Source organism: Capricornis sumatraensis, chromosome 18 (genome assembly GCF_032405125.1).
Source record: "Capricornis sumatraensis isolate serow.1 chromosome 18, serow.2, whole genome shotgun sequence".
In the NCBI taxonomy this organism is placed as follows: Eukaryota; Metazoa; Chordata; class Mammalia; order Artiodactyla; family Bovidae; genus Capricornis; species Capricornis sumatraensis.
Window position 1 is genome coordinate 27,316,402 of NC_091086.1, and position 18,394 is coordinate 27,334,795.

General features: G+C 40.1%; 1 protein-coding gene across 1 annotated transcript in view; it reads right to left on the bottom strand.

Annotated features, from left to right (window-relative positions):
• Nucleotides 1-598: 598 nt before the first annotated feature.
• The window catches only part of RAB3C (RAB3C, member RAS oncogene family), a 262,943-nt gene continuing 245,147 nt past the window's right edge, over nt 599-18,394 (bottom strand). The window contains exon 4 of the mRNA XM_068990686.1: nt 599-786. Coding sequence (XP_068846787.1) covers nt 599-786 — 188 coding nt within the window. The remainder of the gene's footprint in view (nt 787-18,394) is intronic.

Below are 18,394 nucleotides of genomic sequence, written 5' to 3' on the forward strand. Positions count from 1 at the left end.
CTCTCAGGAAATTCGCAAGGGCCTTAAAGAATATTTTTGTTTCTTTATAGTCAGTGATCTTCTCAGTTATTAATAACATTGAAAGATAGAAACCTGAACCATAGACCATCCAGACTCACAAGTCTCCCTAATCATGAGTGATATTCCCACTTGATTTTTCAATTGAGAGTAAAGCAAATAAGGTCTCCTACGATCATCCCCTGCCCATACCACACACATACCCAGACTCTTGGTTATCATACCTACAAGTGAATCGCATAATTGGAACCCATGGCACAAAAGTCAGTTGTATGAAATTATAATCAGAAGTCCCAGCAGTAGCTTAATCTAAGAAATCTGAAACAAAAAGAGCCTAGAAGACAACAAATCACATGCAAATACCAGATGTTTATAGATGGATAGTCCTTACAAAGTTAAGATCACATATTTGCCACATATTAACACAGGGACTCTCCCCAGAATTGAATGCATGTTTGAGCCACTGACATCAAAGATTTCCCTCAAATAGTTATTAGGCAGTATAAATGAAGGCTAATCAATCATTTATAGATGCTGTTTTTAGCAACCAACCCCTCTGGAGCTGCCTGTATGGGGGCCACTAGCAGCCACAGTTGGGCTGCGGTGGAGGAGGGGTTTCCTTGAGTCTTGTGTTCTGCTTTGCGGCAGTGATGGCTGGATCTGTCTCCAGGCTCTCAGACATCTTGTCACAGATGATATCCACGAGACGCTCAAATGTCTGCTTGACATTAATGTTATCCTTGGCACTTGTTTCAAAAAATTCAAATCCTGGAAGAAACACACAGAAACACAGCTTGATCATTTCCTGTGTGTGCTGAAATTAAGTGGGACGTGGTCATGGGAGGCTGGCAGTGACTGGTGGATGTGGTTTAGGTGAGAGATAGGTGTGAGGTGTTATGTGAACATATTGCTATCCATGAACCAGGAACAGCAGTACAAAGGTGGAATTAGTGATAGTTGCATCTTATTCTTCTCTAGACAAAAAAATACCTTGGCAAGAGCTGGTAATAGTAACATGAAGAATCCTCAGCATTGAGTCCATGTTGTCTCTTCCGCCCACCCCCAGATCACCATGTAGCTTCTAATCTTTTCTAAGATTGGGGTTATTTGGCTTTCTTTCTTTTTTTTTTTCTTTCCTTATTTCAGATTCTACCAAAGTTATTTTCATTTTTTCATTAATTTGAGGCTTAGAAAACTTCATGTTCATATTCTGCTGTGAAAGGGACTCCCAAACTCCAACACAGTGTAGCCCTAACTTTTTCCATGTCTGGCCTAATGAAGCATTTGCGGGTAGGCCTTTGGTAAATGTCCAGTATTTCACTGGACACAAGGTGGCGCTAAAGAATCACTGGATTTACCTGAAGTGTGCTTCAACCTCCTTTCGGAAATTGGAGTGGTGTGACCCTAACAGCACTCCAGGGCTTTGTATACCACTGCATCTAGCTACTGATGCTGATTTTCCAGAGCTTCTGTTATCTGTCAGCAGCAGTGTTTTTATCAACATCTGGGAAAGGACACGATAAATTCAAATGAGCTGCCAGAAGTGCGAGATGGTACAGAAGTGCCGTGCGAGTCTCACGCTTCTACTGAGGGATCACTACCTGGGCAGAAGCAGCCTCAGTACTCGGCTCTGAACGCAATCTTACCACTCCATTGTTTGCAGTCACATTCCACTGGCTGAGCTTGCCAGTCAGTTGCCATGACAACCTCCCCACTAGGTCAGCCAGAGATTGCTCTGGTCCATTCAGGGGATGTTGATTTAGGATGTATTGGGCTGAACACAGAAATGCTTTCCTAATCCATTCTGAATTTTACACCCTATAAATCCTTCTGGTTACATCTGGCCCTATCTCCGAGGAACCACATGGATTCAGAGTGATTAAATCATGTGATTTCATCCCAGCTCCTGAAGCCAAATGAGAAAAAACAGATTCATATTTTGCATCTGTGTCAAAACTGCTCTTATAACCTAGAAATACTTATTTTTCTTAAGCACTATTGAAGATACACAACAACAAGCAATTTTTGTGAAAATTTCTGATTTCAATTATCGATGACTATGTCTGAACTTGAATTTCTCTAGTTACTGTGTAGTCTGTTGTTAAAATGTGAGTGAGTAACCACAGGATTTGAGGGGAAGGAACAGGATGAGTTAAGACAGGTTTTATAAAATAGAAGTGAATATTTCAAGCCCTCTTTGGCTTTTATTTCCCTTTCATTTGTCTCTCCAGATAGTGTTTATGTAGCCCTCTTAAATTCTGCATTTCTTTACAGAAAATGCTATCTGGCTTAACAAGAATTCTCTAACATTTGCAGTCTACTGGGCTAGCTCATTCACCTTTCAACAATGTGATCCAGATTTTGGAAAAAAGTGATTGCTTAGATCCTCACTTGCCTAGATGTCAGAACTATTTGCATCCTTGTGGGGATTTTCTGTTTTAACAGGAGGGTAAGTTGTACCAAAGTACAGAATTTCTTTTCTCAAAAGGTTTTAATTTTCTCTCTTCTGTGACATGTCTTTTATTTATTAGCACGATTAGGAGAAAGCACTGAAATTGAAGAGTATCATAAAGATGTGGCCATTGTAAAACAAACAGTAGTCCATGAAAACCTTTGCCAACTGTGACTCTTTTAATCTGGGCTTTGAGTCACATACTACTGCTGGTGTACAACTTGCCATGAGTAGAATGATCCTCAGTCCCAGCAGCCAGAGTGCTCTCAGTGTCTTGACTGTCACCTGGAACCCCAGGAACAGACCACCACGTTATAATAGGCCTCCATTTATCCAGCGTGGCTGGAGGAGGAGGTACCATCCTATGGTAAGAGCGATGATTTGGCCACAGGAGCAATATTTACTAGCTTTATGATCATGAGAAAGTCATGTTTTTATTCTTATAATCCTTATTTATGACATTTGTCTCTCATTGAGCTCAAATGAGAAAATGTATGTAAAAGTGCCAAGAAAACCAGAAAATGCTATAATTATATCATAGAATAATTATATAATTAAAGAATACTCTCATTAAAACAACAGAGTGACAAACTAACATTTGGATAGTTACTGTAGAACAGGTAGTATTTAAAGCACTTTATACGTTTTATCTGTGAGGTAGGTGCCAGTATTTTCTCCAAATTATCAGTAAGGAGATGGAGGCACCAAATGGCTGAATGCTTTGCTCAGACATTTACTTGACCAGCCAGTAAATGGCACAGTGGGCGTTTAAACTAAACGTGAGCATTCGCCAGCACCTTCAGATACTCTGCAGAGACTACCATTTGGTTCCAGTAGAATCGGAAGTTCTATGCTGATATAACAGACTTTCATCAATTTAAATAGATTTAACACTCCCAGTGAACCAAGTGAAACATCTTTTCTTAATGATCCCAAAGATACTCTGGTATCTTATGCTGCCTAAGGTTCATCAAGGTAGCCATCAGGACAGCTATATGTCTATAGAGAAATATGTGAAAGGTTCTGGAAATTAGGCTGACCACATGAGCTGTTTGTCATAAAATGAGATATTCAGGGTAAAAATCAACATCTTTATTTTAACATATAGTTATTTGGATTCAGGGCAAAGCAGTTTTGTTGTTTAGTTGCTAGGTCATGTCTCACTCTTGCGCCTCCATGGATGTAATCTGCCAGGCTCCTCTGTTCATGGGAGTTTTTTGGCAAGAATATTGGAGTGGGCTGCCGTTTCCTTCTCCAGGGGATCTTCCTGACGCAGGGATTGAACCCACTGTTCTTGCATCTTCTGCATTGGCAGGCAGACTCTTTACCACTGTGCCACCTGGGAACAAAGCAAGTTTACTGTGCAATAAATGATTTTCCCTTCAGGGGAATGAGTATCTTCAGGCAATTTTGTGTTAGACTACACCCCACACCTATATGTGTCCATGGTGTTGAAAGCTTGTGGACTAAATCCTTAACATTTCAGCCTTTATTTTTCCACTGAATCCTTGTTAGATTTTCTGGCCATTACTGCTCAATGTGTCATACTAACTTCAACTATGGTGGTTCAGATGGTAAGGAATCTGCCTGCAATGCAGGACACTCGGGTTTGATCCCTGGGTCAGGAAGATCCCCTGGAGAAGGGAATGGCTATTCATTCCAGTAATCTTGCCTGTAGAATTCCATGGACAGAGGAGCCTAGTGACTACAGTCCATGGGGTTGCAAAGAGTCAGACACGACTGAGCAACTAACACTTTCACTTTTCAACTTCAGCAATAGCAACATGCCCTTGTTCTTAGAAATATTTAACCCCACATCCATACGCACAATCATTGGAGAGCCAGCACTTCAGCCAGTGATCCTTAGGAAATAGTCTTTTTCATAAAACTTTGAAGATCATTTCCAATTTATTAAGTAGGACAGTGGTTCAGCAGATCAAATAAGTAGCCCAAGGTCACACTGCAAGCTGATTGTGAAGGGTGACAGAGATCTCCCAATAAATAGGTTACTGGTTAAGCCTACAGCTTTGGACATCTGTCCCTCAGACTACATCATTCAGTATTAATAACTAACTGCAGCACATATGTTTTCATCAGCAAATCAGTGAACACTTTCAGTTAACCACAGATACTAGTCATCCATTCTGATTCCTCTCTGGTACAGACAGCACTGTTCTCAAGTTGGATGAGCCTTGCACTATGGTTCAGTACATATATTGAGCTGTATAAAATCAGCAGATAACCTTATGGGGATTTCCTTGTGTGTCATTTGTTGCTTTTCCTGTGTTGCTTGTATATTTTCTCTTTGTATTTAATTTTTGTCAGTTTGATTAATATGTGTCTCACCATGTTCCTCCTTGGGTTTATCTTGTATGGGACTCTTTGTACTTTCTGGACTTGGGTGACTTTCCTTTTCCTGGTTTAATTTCCCTCATTAGGGAAGTTTTCAGCCATAATCTCTTTGAATATTTTCTCAGGCCCTTTCTCTCTCTCCTTCTTCTGGGACCTCTATAATGCAAATATTGGATACATTTAATGTTGTCCCGGGGCAAGAAAGCAGAGAGAGGTGGTACAAACCAGCTTTCACTCTACTGTCCAAAGGATGTTATCCCGATTTCGTACCACTAGAGGTCTACCTACAATAGAATCACCAGAAGTACTTAAAAACTTTTAAACTTCACCTCAGACATACTAAACTGGAGTTGTAAGGAGAAGGACCTTAAAACACACATTTTTAAAAGGCTCCTTAAGGTGGTTTCTTATGCACATGAAAGGTTAAGATTCACTAGCCTCTCTACACCCATGTTCATTACAGCATCATTTACAGTAGCCAAAAGGTGGTAGCTAATCCAAGAATTTATCAGCTGATGAATGAGTAAACAAAATGTGGTATATACATACACTGGACTAATGTTAAGTCTTAAATTCTGACACATGCTACAACATGTGTGAATCTTGAAATTATGCCATGTATAATAAACTAGCGACAAAAAAGTACAAAGTAGTCAGATTCAGAGGGACTGAAAGTGAAGGACCAGAGGCTGGGGAGGGAAAAACAGATGTCATATAATAGGTATAGCGTTTCACTTTTGCAGAATGAACTGAGCTCTGGCAATTTGTGGCACAACGAAGTGGATACATGCTAAACTGTATGCTTTAAAATAAAGCTTACCATGTTTTATCAAAATTAAAAAAAAAATCTTAGCAATAAATGTCTGAGAATCTAAGAATACAAGAAGAATCATAGTCTTCATAGCTCCGGAAACAAGAAAAAGAAAGAACGAACAAATCCCAAAGTTAGCAGAAGGAAAGACTTGATAAAGATCAGAGTGGAAATAAATCAAATAGAAACAAACAGAAAAGTAAGAGCTGATTCTTGGAAAAGACAAGCAAAAATGACAAACCTATAGCTAGACTCTCCAAGAAAAAAAGAGAGGACTCAAGCCAGAAATGAAAGAGAAGACATTAGCAGAAAAACCCAAAGGATTGTAAGAGACCACCGTGAACAATTATGTGGCAACAAATTGGACAACCTAGAGGAAATGAATACATTCCTAGAAACACACAATTTCCCAGGACTCAATCATGAAGAAACAGTCTGAACAGAACAAATACTAGTAAGGAAATTGAATAAGTCATCAAAAACCTCTCAACAAACAAAAGCTCACGATCAGATGGCTTCACTGGTGAATACTATCAAATGCTTAAAGAAGAATTAATACTAACATTTCTAATGCTTCATTTTATGAGGTCAGGATTACCCACATACAGAAATGAGACAAGTATACAACAAGAAAATTACAGGCCAATATCTCTAAAGAACATAGATGTAAAACATCCTCAACAAAATATTAGCAAACCAAGTTCAATACATTGAAGGAATTATATACCGTTTTCAAGTGGGATATATTCCAGGGATGCAAGGATGATTCAGCATCTGCTATCAGTCAACAGAATATACGTATGAACAAAACGAAGGATAAAAATCATGATCATCTTAGTAGGTACAGAAAAAGCATTTAACATAATTCAACATCCATTTATGATAAAACTCACAAAGTGGATATAGAAGGACTGTACTTCAACATAATAAAGGCCATATATGCCCACCCCATAGCTAACATCATACTCAGTGGTGAAAAGCTGAAAGTTTTCCCTCAAGATCAGGAACAAGACAGAAATACCATCTCTTGTCACTTTGATTCAGCATGGTAGTGGAAGTTTTAGCCAGAGAAATCAGGAAAGACAAGGAAATAAAAGACATCCAAATTGGGAAAGGAAGGAGTAAAGCTGTAACTACTTGCAGATGATGTAACTAAATACAGAAAACCATAAAGACTCCATCACAAAACTGCAGAATAAACAAATGCAGTAAAGTTGCAGAATACAAAATCAGTATGTAAAAATCTGTTTTGTTTTCTATTCATTAATAACATTATCAGAAAAAATTTAAAATCTGTTCCAATTACATTAAAAAAGAATAAAATACCTAGGAATAAATTCAGCCAAGATGGTGAAAGATAAGTATACTTATCTGCAAGACACCAGCAGAAAAAACTGTAAGACACCAATGGGAAAAAAGCTGAAGATACAAATGAATGGAAAGATCTTCATAGATTGGAAGAATATTGTTAAAATGTCCATACTACCCAAAGGAATCTACAGACCTGGTGAAAATCCTTATCAAAATTCCAATGGCATTTTTCACAGAAATAGAAAAAGCAATCCTAAATTTTATATAAAATTACAAAACATTCCCTGAAATAGCCAAAGCAGTCTTAAGCAAGAACAAAGCCAAAGGCAACATACTACCTGATTTCAAACTAGTAATATATTATAAAGCTATAGTAATCAAAGGGAGCTTTCCTGACAGCTCAGTGGTAAATAATCTGCCTGGAATGCAGGAGACCCAGTTCAGTCCCTAGATTGGGAAGATCCCCTGGAGAAGGAAATGGCAACCCATTCAAGTATTCTTGCCTGAAAAATCCCATGGGCAGAGGAGCTACAGCCCTTTAGGGTCACAAAGAGTTAGACATGACTGAGCAACTAAGCACATATGGTAATCAAAATGCTATTTTGTGAGATAAAAATAGACACACAGATCAGTGGAAAAGAAAGCTCAGGAATAAAGCCATGTATGTGTGGTTGAATAATTTACAACAAAGAAGCCAAAAATATATAATGAGGAAAGGACAGTCTGTTTAATAAGTGGTACTGAAAAAGCTGGACAATCACATGGAAGAGAATAAGACCAGACCACTAGCTTACCCCATACACAACAATTAAGCTGGATAAAAGATTTGAATGTAAGACCTAAAACTGTAAAACTTCTAGAAGAAAATATGAGCTGTAAACTCCTTGATATTAATCTTTGTGATGATATTTTACATCTGACTCTAAGAGCAGAGGCAGCAAAAGCAAAAATAAACAAGTGGGATTGCATCAAACTAAAAAGCTTCTAGGAAACTATCAACAAAATGAAAAGGCAACCTATACATTATTGATAGCAAAAAAAAAAAAAAAAAAGCTCAGCATCACTAAATGTCAGGGAAGTGAAAATCAAAACCACAATGAGACATCACCTCACACCTGTCAGGATGGTTGTTGTCAAAAACACGAGAAATAATACATGTTGGTGAGAATGTGGAGAAAAGGGAATGCTAGTATACTGTTGATGGGAATAAGTTGCTAGAGCCACTGTGGAAAACAGAATGGAGTTCCTCAAAAAATTGAAAATAGAAGTTCTGTATGATCCAGCAATTCCACTTCAGGTTACTTATCTGAAGACAACAAACAATAACTGGAAAACACATGTGCACCCTCATGTTTATCACAGCATTATTTATAATAGCTAAGACATGGAAGATTGCTGGGAGAAATATCAATAACCTCAGATATGCAGATGACACCACCATTGTGGCAGGAAGCGAAGAAGAGCTAAAGAGCCTCTTGATGAAAGTGAAAGAGGAGAGTGAAAGGTTGGCTTAAAGCTCAACATTCAGAAAACTAAGATCATGGCATCCGTTCCCATCATTTCATGGCAAATAGCTGGGAAAACAGTGGAAACAGTGGCAGACTTTATTTTTTCGGGCTCCAAAATCACTTACTCCTTGGAAGAAAAGTTATGACCAAACTAGACAGTATATTAAAAAGCAGAGACATTACTTTGCAAACAAAGGTCCGTCTAGTTAAGGCTATGGTTTTTCCAGTGGTCATGTGTGGATGTGAGAGTTGGACCATAAAGAAGGCTGAGTGCTGAAGAATTGATGCTTTTGAACTGTGGTGTTGGAGAAGACTCTTGAAAGTCCCTTGGACTGCAAGGAGATTCAACCAGTCCATCCTAAAGGAAATTAGTCCTGAGTATTCATTGGAAGGACTGATGTTGAAGCTGAAACCCCTATACTTTGGCCAAGTGATGTGAAGAACTGACTCACTGGAAAAGACCCTGATGCTGGGAAAGATTGAGGGCAGGAGGAGACGGGGATGACAGAGGATAAGATGGTTGGATGGCATCACTGGCTTGATGGACATGAGTTTGAATAAACTCCAGGAGTTGGTGATGGACAGAGAGGCCTGGCGTGCTGCAGTCTATGGGGTCACAAAGAGTTGGACACGACTGAGTGACTGAACTGAAGACACGGAAACAGCCTAAGGGTACACAGATTGAGTGAATTTTTAAAATGTGATATATAGGCTCTGGAGCCTATTATACAGAGTGAAGTAAGCCAGAAAGAAAAACACCAATACAGTATACTAACGCATATATATGGAATTTAGAAGATGGTAACGATAACCCTGTATGCGAGACAGTGAAAGAGACACAGATATATAGAACAGTCTTTTGGACTCTGTGAGAGAGGGAGAGGGTGGGATGATTTGGGAGAATGGCATTGAAACATGTATAATATAATATAAGAAATGAACTGCCAGTCCAGGTTCGATGCAGGATACAGGATGCTCAGGGCTGGTGCACTGGGATGACCCAGAGGGATGGTACAGGGAGGGAGGTGGGAGGGGGGTTCAGGATGGGGAACACGTGTACATCCGTGGCAGATTCATGGTGATGTATGGCAAAACCAATACAATATTGTAAAGTAATTAGCCTCCAATAAATAAATTTAAACTAAAAAATCTGATATATATGTGTGTTTATATGTGTATATATATATATGCAAACACAGAATATTATTCAGTCATATAAAAATGAAATCTTGGAATTTGCAACAACATGGATAGACCTTGAAGGCATTATGCTAAGTGAATTAAGTCAAACAGGAAAAGACAAATACTGTATGATCTAATGTATATGTAGAATAAAAAAAGGTTAAGCTCAAAGATACCGAGACCAGATTAGTGGCTGCCAGAAGGCAGGGTTGGGGGATAGGCAAAATGGGGGTCATAGCGTACAAATTTGTTATAAAAGATATACTATCCTTATACACTGTTGATGGGAGTGTAAAATGGCGCAGCCTCTTTGGAAAACATTCTGACAATTTCTCAAAAGGTTCAACATACTTACTGTATAACCTACAATTCTACTTCTAGGTACATTAGCAAGAGAAGTGAAAACATGTCCACAAAAATTTTGCACAGAAGTATTTAGAATAGCAATAGTTATAATTAAAAAGTGAAAACAGCCTGAGTGTCCATCAACTGATGAGAAGATAAATAAAATGTGGAAAATGCATATAATGGAATAACTTTCAGCCATAAAACGTCCTGATACAGGCTAAAATGTAGATAAACCTTGAAAACATGCTAAGTGAAATAAGTCAGACAAAAGGACTACATATTATATGATTCCATTTATATGTAATGTCCACAAGAGGCAAAATTATAGAGTCAGGAGAAATAGGGAGTGAATACGAATGAGCATGGGGTTTCTTCCCGGGGTGATGAAAATTGATTGCGTTAAAGGTTGCACTTCTTGGCCTTTTGGCTGAGATCGCAGATGGTAAAGCGTCTGTCTACGATGTGGGAGACTCGGGTTCGATCCCTGGGTCGGGAAGATTCCTTGGAGAAGGAAATGGCAATCCACTCCAGTACTATTGCCTGGAAAATCCCATGAACAGAGGAGCCTGGTAGGCTACAGTCCATGGGGTCGCAAAGAGTCAGACACGACTAAGCAACTTCACGTTCACGTTCAAAGATTGAACAGCTCTGTGAATATACCAAGAACCACTGAACTGAACACTGTAAATGGGTGTAAATGTACACTGTAAATGTACATCAATGAGCTGTATGATACATTTATCACTTTTATCCATTTTGTACAGATGATCTTATTTACAAAAGAGAGACACAGACATAGAGAACAAATGTATAGACACCAAGGTGGGAAGACGGTGGGATGAACTGGGAGATTAAGATTGACATATGTACACCATTGACACTATGCGTGAAATAGATACTACTAAGAGTCTACTGTATAGCTCAGGGAACTCTGCTTAGTGCTCCAAGTGAAAGTGAGAAGTGTGAAAGTGTTAGTCGCTCAGTCCTGTCAGACTCTTTGCAACCATATAGACTGTAGCCCACCAGGCTTCTCTGTCCATGGGATTCTCCAGGCAAGAATACTGGAGTGGGTAGCTATTTCCTTCTCCAAGGGATCTTCCCGACCCAGGATTGAACCCACGCCTCCCGCACTATAGGCAGATTCTTTAACTGTCTGAGCCACTAGGGAAGTAGTGACCTAAATGGGGAGGAAATCCAAAAAAGAGTATATGTGTATACATATGGATGAAGAATCACTGTTTTAAATGAATGAGAATGTTTTCCATAAGAGATCGCTCCAGAAGGAATCTCCAGGCCCTACTGGGGAAACCATTCCACTCATAGAGGAGGATTCTGTCAATCAGAAAATATCACCTCATGCTCAACACAAACCTTTCAAACAGGTATTTGTCATTGTTTTTTCTCTAGCCTCAGTGGAGATGAAAGAGCTTATGGTAAAGGTCTGAATACATTCTGGTGAACATGACGAACACGAAGCACACTCAGCTTGGCTGCTGGCACTGCTCGACCTGGCTCCCTGAAGGTCACGTGAGTGCCAGGTTCCAGGGAAGTCTGGTACTGATGCCCACACAAGGCAGCTTTAGGCCAGAAGCATACTGCTCATCAAAGTAGTGGCTTCTAGGCCGGCTCCCCGTTGGCACCCGAAGAATACTGAAATGTCCCAGCACCCCCAAGAGACTTGTTCCCCTTGTAATTATTGGTGGTAATAATCACAATTCAAATATTGAGCACTTACTTAACTACCACCTTCTCAGCCTTTTCTTTAATGCATTTAAAATACTCTTATAGGCAGTGATGTATTCCCATGCATCAGTGGCTATGCCATGGTGTGAAATACCATTTGTTTCCATAAGATATTCTGGGGAATTGTTTTCTTTTTTCACCCTTAGGAAAATCCTCAACACCATGTGGGGCACTATGACTATTTCCAACTTCAGTTTGAGAGAGAAAAAAAAACTGTAACTGTTCTTTCATTCCATAAAAATTATAGTGCAGTAAATCCTTTGCATCTCTCATTGTTAAAAATCTGTGATCTGCCGTAGGTTTCTCTTTCCAAACTCCTAAATGAGGAGACTTTCTGGTTCCAGATTCTAGTTGCAGTTTCAGTGTCTTCCCCTTCCTGTGGAATTGAATGAACAAGAGCAGCACGGAAAGGTCATCTGTTGCCAGGTGGGTGACATTTGGGCCAGAACGTGAGACTGCTGAGCAGCAGGCCAAGCTACGATATTAGCTCGTTCCCTGCTGGGCCCCTGCCTGGAGACGGACTTCAGAGGAATTGATAAGGATTTTGACCCACTTACCTGAAGAAGGCTCCACAGAAAGCAGACCAAAGCTGGAGAATAGGAGTTCAGCCAAAGGTTTGTTTTGCTAAAATAAAAGGTCAAGTATGCTAGTCTTTGACTCCTTGCCCTTAGCCAGGCCTAACTGGATGTTAGCTTTTCTGTTTTATTAGTATGCTGAAACTATCCAAGGATCATTCTGTGCCTTTGACAAATCCCACTCAATGTAGAGGTTCCCTCCTGGTCCTTCTCTCTCCAGACATTAGCTTAACACACTTCATATGTGGGAAAGGCTGAGCACAACAACAGAGAGGGAAAGAAGTATCTGAATTTGCTGATGTAGCAGCTGCCCACGCTGTGGTTCATCATCTTCAGTTAAAACACCCCCAGCACCCTGCACTCAGTCCAGCCTGTCTATTCCCCATCTGCTGAAGAGACTCAAGGTAAGCCCTTGGCAGTTTTGCCCATGTGAGTTATCTCCTTGAGTCACTGTCCCTCATTCTTTCCCCCTTCTCAATCCAACCTACTCTTCAAGACAGAGACTTCTGTATGTGATATCTGATGTGCAGACTTTTAACATTTTATTTTGAGCTGACCTTTAAAAATCTAGATTTCTGGAGTGGTATCACCAAGATGATGGTATAGGTCATTCCTGACTTCATTCCTTCACAAGGAGAGCAACTGACAACTAGCCATGTGACAAAACACCTCTGAGAAAAATCCTAGAACATGTGGGAGGCTGAAGCACCCCTGCACCCCAGAGAGCCAACACAGACTGCATTAGCAGGGCAAGGAGAGCAGCCCCACACCGACTGTCCAGGCTGGTGCGGCACCACACCAAGAGCTGGCACTTCCTCCAGGGGGAAGACAGAGCCTGGGGTAAACACAGCTTCCCCCATATGCGATTGCTTCTTAGGAGCCCCCATTCCAGACTCATCCCACAAGGAACGGTGAGGAAATCTGTAAGGCTTGACCGCCGGGAATCTGATGGTGATGGAGAAGTAGGGAGAGGCTCCCAGCAACACGCACTTGGATCTTGACAGACTGAGTTCCTACCTGAAGCACCCAAGTAGCAGTCCCAACCAGTGGCTTTGCTCATCTGTGGAACCAAGATGGTGGTGCAGTCTGAGCAGGGAATGGTTCTGCCTGATGCAGGTCTTCAAAGAGCCTTCTTGCTCTGTAACCTGGCATTCCCCCACCCAGGCATGAGAGCTGAGTCACAGCCTGGCTCACTCCTGAATGTAGCTCCCAGTACTGCCAAGTCAAAAAGGCTGGCCAGAATACCCAGAAGCTGCATAGCCCAACAACACCTGAGTAGAGAGTATGAGAGCAGAATTGATTTTCCGCAGAGCAAAGCCACTCATGGTCCTGTATAGCTTGGGAAACTGGGATGTGGGTTGGCTTGAGGTAAGATCAGACTTGGATCCAATTCTCCTTTTTCATCAGGGGAGGGAAACTAATTCATAACCCCACCCATTGCTGAATATTGCCTTCAGCCCACCTGACCAGGGTACCTAACCAGAGCATAGGGGAGCTGTGTAGCCTATCTAAAAATCCTGCTTACAGTGGCACTTAAACAGAGCGCATAGCCCATAGACAGGCTTTTCCTAACATCAGAGAGTAAAATCAAGTGGCCCCATTTGGCCAGGGAATTCAGTGTACAGTCTGGACAGACTCAGGTTTCTAAACAATAAGCTGTACCACCCCTGGGGTATGTCCTGCTGCCCCACCGTGCCAGGGAAGTTAATTCATAGCACCATCTACTGCTGAGCATAGTACCCAAGACAACTGTGTAAAAAGCATGGTCAGAGAACCCAGGGAAATACAGAGCACATGCTGTAGTCCTGCTTGGGCAGGGAAACAAGCCAGCAGTCCAGTCCGACCATTCTCAGCCTGCGGCACACACCCACCCCCAACCTCAGAGCATGGGCAGAGGCTTCACACCGACGTGCTGCCAACAGACGCCCAGAAACCCAAACTGAGCTGACTGGTGAACTCTTCTGCCAAAGAGAACCTATACATTTTGCATGAGGAAACTGTTCACTCAAATGTGCGGATAGTGACATAAAGAATTAAGAATCATGAAAAATCAGGTACACACAATACCACCAAAGGAAATTAGTAAGCCTCAAATAACTGACACTAAAGAAACGTAAATCTATCAACTGTCAGACAAATTAGAACAGTCTTCTTTAAGAAGTTTGGTGAACTACAGGAACCAACAGCTAAACAGAATTCGGAAAACAATGCATGAACGGTATGTGAAGTTCAACAAAAATGATAAACCTCAAAAAACATATCCTAGAGCAGAACAATATCATGAACTAAAGAATTCAATAAAGACTCAAAAGCACACTCAGCCACACAAAAGGAAGAATCAGTAGTGCAGAATTCAGAGCGCTTACAACATCCAGACAGAGGAACGAAAGGGAAAAAGAATGAAAAAGAGCAAAGGAAGTCTGTGGGACAGGACTTAAGTCTGTGGGACTTAACAGGATACAAAAGAAACAATATCCACATTATGGAAAGAGAAAGGAGAAGAAAATACATTTAAAGCAATAATGACAGAAAACGTCCCAAATCTGGGGAGAGAAATGGACATCCAGATCCATGAATCCTACAGTACCCTTAGTAGATAAGCCCAAAAAGGGTGATATCAGACACATTTTAATTAAATTGTCAAATGTCACAGATAAAGAATTCTGAAAGCAGCAAGGGAAAAGAAAGAAGTGACAAGGGAACACCCATAAAACTACTGGTGGATTTCTCAATAGAAACGTTTCAGTCCAGGAGTCAATTAGATGATATAGTCAAAATATTGAAAGAAAAAAAACTGTCCACCAAGAATTCCACACTCACAAAATGTTTATGGCATACAATATTATAGCCATACTCCTGATCCAGTACTGGAAATATTGTTCCATTTTTAAAATCCTACTTAGTTTCTCCAGTTATGAGAGCGAGTGGCATACTGTAATTATGTAATACTTTGAAAGTGAAGTTATAAACAGGAAGAAAACAAAGACATTGTTAATCTTATATTAAATATCACCCTATGCCTATGTTGGTTTTCCCTGGTGGCTCAGACAGTAAAGAATCTGCCTACAATTCAGGAGACCCAGGCTTGATCCCTGGGTTGGGCAGATCCCTAGGAGAAGAAAATGACAACCCACTCCATATTCATGCTTAGAGAATCCCATGGACAGAGGAGCCTGGTGGGCAACAGTCCATGGGGTCACAAAGAGTGGGACACAACTGAGCAACTAACACACACACACATGCTTATGTAATGATAGACTAGTATTTACATATATTTTATGCATTCATGACACAACTGACTTTAAAAAATATTTTTCAATATTTCTGGGCTTTGGGGTTTGTCCACGAGTTTTTTCACATTACTGAAATTCTCCAAAATTTTTTTCAACATATTTATTTTAAAAATTCACATATAAATGGACTGATGCAGTTTATGTCATTCAAGGGTCAACTGTATACTTTCAAGTGTACATGGAATATGTTATAGGATCAATTATATGATGGGCGAAAAAAACAAATCTTAGAAAATTCAAGATTAAAATCATAATAAGTATGTCCTTGGACCACAATGGTATATGAAACTAGAAATCAACAAGAGGAAAGATGGAAAATTCATGCATGCATGGAAATTAAATACTTCTTCAACAATAAATGAATCAAAGAAGAAAATTAAAGGGGACTTTGACTGTGTGGATCACAATAAACTGTGGAAGATTCTGAGAGAGATGGGAATACCGGACCACCTGACCTGCCTCTTGAGAAATCTGTATGCAGGTCAAGAAGCAACAGTTAGAACTGGACATGGAACAACAGACTGGTTCCAAATAGGAAAAAAAGTACGTCAAGGCTGTATATTGTCACCCTGCTTATTGAACTTAAATGCAGAGGACATCATGAGAAATGCTGGACTTGAAGAAACACAAGCTGGAATCAAGATTGCCAGGAGAAATACCAATAACCTCAGATATGCATATGACACCACTTTTATGGCAGAAAGTGAAGAGGAACTAAAAAACCTCTTGATGAAAGTGAAAGAGGAGAGTGAAAAAGTTGGCTTAAAGCTCAACATTCAGAAAACGAAGATCATGGCATCTGGTCCCATCACTTCATGGGAAGTAGATGGGGAAACAGTAGAAACAGTGTCAGACTTTATTTTTGGGGCTCCAAAATCACTGCAGATGGTGACTGCAGCCATGAAATTAAAAGACGCTTACTCCTTGGAAGGAAAGTTATGACTAATCTAGATAGCATATTCAAAAGCAGAGACATTACTTTGCCAACAAAGGTCCATCTAGTCAAGGCTATTTCCAGCGGTCATGTATGGATGTGAGAGTTGGACTGTGAAGAAGGCTGAGCACTGAAGAATTGATGCTTTTGAACTGTGGTGTTGGAGAAGACTCTTGAGAGTCCCTTGGACTACAAGGAGATCCAACCAGTCCATTCTGAAGGAGATCAGCCCTGGGATTTCTTTGGAAGGAATGATGCTAAAGCTGAAACTCCAGTACTTTGGCCACCTCATGCGAAGAGTTGACTCATTGGAAAAGACTTTGATGCTGGGAGGGATTGGGGGCAGGAGGAGAAAGGGACGACAGAGGATGAGATGGCTGGATGGCATCACAGACTCAATGGGCGTGAATCTGAGTGAACTCCGGGAGTTGGTGATGGACAGGGAGGCCTGGCGTGCTGTAATTCATGGGGTCACAAAGAGTCGGACATGACTGAGCAACTGAACTGAACTGAAAACATCTTGAGACAAATTTAAAGGGAAACACTACTTATCAAAACTTACAGGATGCAACAAAAATAGTTCTAAAGAGGAAGTTCATAGAAATAAATACTTACACTAAGAAACATGAAAGGAACAGTAAGAAACAAAAAACTATAACTCTATACCTTAAAAAACTAGAAAATGAAGAACAAATCAATTACAAAGTTAGCAGAAGGAAAGAAGTAACAGATTAGAGAAGAAATGAAATAGAGAACAGGAAAACAATAGAAAAAATTAATTCAGCTCAGTGAGACAACAGATAATCCAGCAATAAACCTATGTATATTTGGTTAATTAGTTTACAATAAAGGAACCAAGAATATATGGTGAGGAAGGGACAGTCCTTTCAATAAATAGCACTGGAAGCCACATGCAAAAGAATACAACTGGAAACTTATTTTATACTTTATATAAAAATTCACTCACAATGGATTAAAGACCTGAAACCATAAAACTTCTAGAAGAAAACAGACAGTAAGCTCCTTGACATTGGTCTTGGTGATTTTTTGGATCTAACTCCAAAAGCTAAGGCAATGAAAGCAAAATGAAACAAATGAGACTACATCAAACAAAAGCTTCTGTACAAGAAAGGAAACCATCAACAAAATGAAAAGGCAGCAGTTTTACTTCTGAATAGACAGTTTTCCAAAGAAGACATACAGATGGCCAACATGCACATGAAACAATGCCCAGCATTACTAATCAGGGAAACGCAAATCAAAACCATAATGAGACATTGTTTCACACCTGTTAGAATGGCTATCATAAAAAAAAAAAAAACATGAAATAGCAAGCGATGGCAAAACTGTAGAGGAAAGAGAGCCCTTGTGCATAATCGGTAGGAATGCAAATTTTGTAGCCACTATAAAAAACAGTTTGGAAGTTCCTCAAAAAATTAAAAATAGAACTACCACATGATCCAGCATCTCCACTTCTGGGTATTTGTAAGAAGAAAATGGAAACACTAATTTTAAAACATATATGAATCTCTGTGTTAATAGTATCATTATTATTTACAATAACCAAGATATGGAAACATAAATACACAACATTGGATGAATGTACAGAGAAGATGTGGTACATATTTATACAATGGACTACTATTCAACCATAATAAAGAATGAAACCTTGCCATTTGCAACAACATGCATGGACTTGGAAGGCATTAAATGGCAACCCACTCCAGTACTCTTGCCTAGAAAATCTCATGGACAGAGGAGCCTGGAAGGCCGCAGTCCATGGGATCGCTGAGGGTAGGACATGACTGAGTGACTTCACTTTCCCTTTTCACTTTCATGCATTGGAGAAGGAAATGGCAACCCACTC